This window comes from Sinocyclocheilus grahami, unplaced genomic scaffold (assembly GCF_001515645.1).
Source record: "Sinocyclocheilus grahami isolate Dianchi unplaced genomic scaffold, SAMN03320097.WGS_v1.1 scaffold652.1, whole genome shotgun sequence".
Taxonomy (NCBI): domain Eukaryota; kingdom Metazoa; phylum Chordata; class Actinopteri; order Cypriniformes; family Cyprinidae; genus Sinocyclocheilus; species Sinocyclocheilus grahami.
Window position 1 is genome coordinate 1121399 of NW_015505831.1, and position 4373 is coordinate 1125771.

Here is a 4373-nt window from a genome sequence, read left to right on the forward strand (position 1 = left end):
AGGTTCACGAAACGGTCGTCCATAAAATGCATTGCTTTTCTGTTGTAAGTGATCTTAAAGATTCCTAAATGCATCTACTTTCAGAAGGCCAAATAAAGTGCTTTTGCTTTCGCACTGAAACACACAGCGTCTCCCTGACATGCTGCTTCAACACTAACTGCGGTTATTGAAACCACGCCTTCTTTCTTTGCGTGAACATTCGGGTGGCATTATGCTAATATTTCCACATAGTGAGGTAGATATGTGGGGGCTTGTTAGAACCAGCCGTTTTAGGGGGGCGTGGCAGAGTCTTAACTTTGATAAAGAATATCTCTTTGGTTTTGAGACTTTAATCTTTGCAACTTCAGGGATCTTATCTATGCACAATCAGCTTGTAACACTCCAAAGAGAAAGAAAAACTTGAAATCGCATCATATGACCCCTTTAAATATGCAAATTTATAGATATTATGAAAGTGGTTATTTTCACCTATTCAGTTGCAAAAATCTACCAACAGCGTGAGTAGTGAGTACATATTATGCACAAAACCCGCAAAGGTGATTAAAATGACATTTAAATTCAGCAACTTGTGTGCATATTATTTGCAATCATTAGATTATATTTCATCCAGCTGCAAGGAAAAGTATTTGAACCCTTGGATTTACCATGTAAATTTGATCTCATTCTCAAACAACTCATCAGGAATAGACAAACACAGTCTGCTCAAGCAAATAACAATACAAACTACTTCATTTCTTTATAAAGCTCAGTGTGAGTGGAAAAAGTATGTGAACCCAATTGGCCTTACTTTGGCAGCAATAACCTCTTCTTCTAAACCAAACGGTTTCAGTTCTGCAGTATTTTCAGGTTGTCTATCTCTGTAGGTTATGCTGAGGTCAGAACTCAGACTGGGTCGCTCAAAGCGATGGATTTTGTTGAAACTCGTGTGTTGATTTACCGACTTCTGTTGAGTTTCAGCTGACAGACAGATGGCTTTCAGTCTCCTGCTAAATGGTCTGAATCTTATAAACTCGGGAATTCATTTTTCCCTCCATGACAGCAACTGTCCAAGTGACTTTTTGCACATTTCTGACGTGCAGCAATGTTTTTTTGGGACAGCAGTGGCTTACTCTTTGCTGGACACCCCACAGCGCTGCACTTTCTCCATTTAAAGACAGTTTGCTTTACTGTGTGTTGGTGAACGCCATTCAGAGATGATTGCGTAACCCCTTTTCAGCTCGCAAGTCAAAAGGTTTCAATCTGAGGTGTGCCAAGTGCCCTTTAATGTCTGTGATATCTCACAACCCTGTGAATGCAGTCAAATGTCCATTTTTAACTTATTAATATTTGCTTGGTTCTGCCTAAAGATCATTTGAATTTGATCTAGGACATCATGATGTCTGAAACCAGTTTCCTGGAGGCAGGAGTATTGTAACAGATCGGCCAGGTTCCACCACCACCCAATCACAACGATCCCTCTCACCTGAGTTCTGAGCACCTGCACCTGTCACCAATCAAGCACCTCATTACCAGCCTGCATAAAAGCACACACCTCAGACACCCTCACTGTCCGGTCTCGTATACACGTAGAGGACTCAATGACTTTGCTACTACTTCCATTTGAATACTTCCTGCATTACTTGCCTCCTAGTGTCTCCTGTTCCTCCTAGTTCCCGGATCGCTGAGGTGTGTGCTCCTCCTGCCTGCATTCCAGCTCCTGTACAGCCAAGGACCCGGATTACCCCGCTCATCATACCCTTCGAACTATTCCCTCACCATCACATCCTCTGAACCCTACCCCAGTACTCTCTGTGACCCAATAAACCTATTTGATATAAACTAACCTGTTGCGTCAGACCTCTTGTGTGCTCCTCCTGCCTGCATTCCAGCTCCTGTACAGCCAAGGACCCGGATTACCCCGCTCATCATACCCTTCGAACTATTCCCTCACCATCACATCCTCTGAACCCTACCCCAGTACTCTCTGTGACCCAATAAACCTATTTGATATAAATTAACCTGTTGCATCAGACCTCTTCCGTTACAAGTATCTTCATGCTGTCTGTCATTGACTGAACTGGGAAGTGAGGCAAAATGAAACTCCATGGGTTCACATACTTTTCCATTATGTATGTATATATGCCAGCAGCTACCATTCTCTCTAAATGTTGAAAAAGCCACATTGGTTGACCACTAATCGTATTATACGAAATTATTAGTATGTACCTATTATATAGTTACAATTAAATTAATATAATTATTATAATTAATTGTCAAACGATTAATTGCATACAAAATAAACGTTTTTGATTGCATAATATATGTGTGTGTTTTGTGTATATTTATTATGTATATATAAATGCACACACATACAGTATATATTTTGAAAATATTTACATGTCTATATTTATATTCATATCATTTATATTCTAAATAAATATATTTAATATATTAACATGTCATATTTTTCTGAAATATATACATGCATGTGTGTGCATTTATATATACATACACATTATGTAAACAAAAACTTTTATTTTGGATGCGATTAATCACGATTAATCGTTTGACAGCACTAATAATTATGTAGTTATGTAATATATAATTATATAGTTATAATTAAATTATATAATTATTTAGCTATACTGTATAATATTACAATATATCATATTTTATATACAGTACAATACCATTCAAATCTTTGTGGTCGGTAAGATTTTTTTATGTTTTTTTTATTAATGTGTTGCAATTCCTTGATAAAATGTACAGTAAACAATAATATTGTGAAATATTATTAACATTTCAAATAACTATTTTCGATTTGAATATATTTTAAAATGTAATTTATTCCTGTGATCAAAGCTGTATTTTCAGCATCATTACTCCAGTCTTCAGTGTCACACGATCCTTCAGAAATCATTTTAATATGCTGATTTGCTGCTCATTCCTTATTGTCAATGTTAAAAACAGTTGTGTGGTTTAATATTTTTGCAGAAACTGTGATACTGTTTTTTTAGGATTCTTTGAAGAACAGAAAGTTCAAAAAACAACATTTATTTCAAATATAATTTTTTTGTAACGTTTTGAATGTATTAAGTGTCACTTTTGATCAATTTAATGCGTTTTAGCTGAATAAAAGTATTACATTCTTTAATAAAAAGTCTTACTGATCCTAAACTTTTGAACTGTAGCATGCATGCATATCTATATATATATATATATATATATATACGTCATGTGACCGGCATTACAGGGTTAATATGTGCCCTTTGTGTGCTGTATAATATAAAATATACATATAAATTCTAATAAAAATAATGTGTACATTTGGCAGTGCTTTATGAAGCATAAACATAAAATATGTAAATTGTTAAATCAGTGTGTTATGAGATTAATACGCCACTTGTGTTTAAGTGGCATATATAAATGTGTAACTGTAATTCAATTTCTCAAAATTGCTGTTCATTTCTTTGCGAAGAACTTTCTGAATTAGCAAAAATGACTAACTGCGCTTGTAAGAAACGAGAAGCGCTGAATCTGAGCAGCAGAGGGCGTCAGGAGACGAGCGCGAGCGCGAGCGCATCGCATGCAGCAAATGACAGCTTTGAATCTCACAGACAGTGCGAAGGCGTGCAAGAGCAGAGAAGACGCACACATGCCCTACACACTCAGAATATGAATAATAATACAAATATATAAAAAACGACTCTTGTTGTCACTGTTATTAGTGCCCTGTTAGATATCCGCCAGCCTGCGCAATGCATCAACTTCAAACCCCTGAAACTTGGTTGCACTTTTTGGACAAAATAACCTTCACTGTGTATAATGATAACAGCACATTTACTGTAAACGTCGCAGTAGCCTGATGTCTCACTGGACACGTGCTATTATAAAGCATCATCACTCGTAACATGTGCACTGTCATCTAATAGCTTTAAAACATAAGAGAGGAAGCTCCACTTGTCATATCCGCATTGCATTACTGTCATCAAATGGGGAAAAAGCCGGTAGGCCCAAACTAAAGCAACAATCCGCAGCCTCTGACAAGCTCAAATCCATCTGCAACTACCCACCGATCACCTCCTGGAGCTCGTACGCCTCCTTGACAATGGGCCAGCTGGTGGTGAGCGCCGGCTGCGGGGTTTGGACGGCCGCCGGGGAGTCGCTCTGCTCCGCCATGATGCTGCTGAGAGAGTCGCTCTCACTCGCTCACCTCCGCGCTGCTGCTGCTGCTGCTGCTGCTGCTGCTGGATCGCTACCGCCTGCGATGAACACATCCGGAGAGAGACATCGCGAATCCTACTACAGCGAGGGCTGAGCTCATGAATATTCATCGCGGCGCGCTGATGTCACTAAGTAGCGCTGATATTAAGTAGCTCATGAATATTAATAAG

At 38.4% G+C, this 4373-nt stretch overlaps 1 protein-coding gene across 1 annotated transcript in view; it reads right to left on the reverse strand.

The window, feature by feature from the left end:
- Positions 1-4292, reverse strand: part of stk39 (serine threonine kinase 39) — a 70447-nt gene extending 66155 nt beyond the window's left edge. The window contains exon 1 of the mRNA XM_016242269.1: positions 4053-4292. Within this exon, the coding sequence (XP_016097755.1) occupies positions 4053-4158 (106 nt within the window). The 5' untranslated portion in view covers positions 4159-4292. The remainder of the gene's footprint in view (positions 1-4052) is intronic.
- Between the last annotated feature and the right edge of the window lie 81 nt (positions 4293-4373).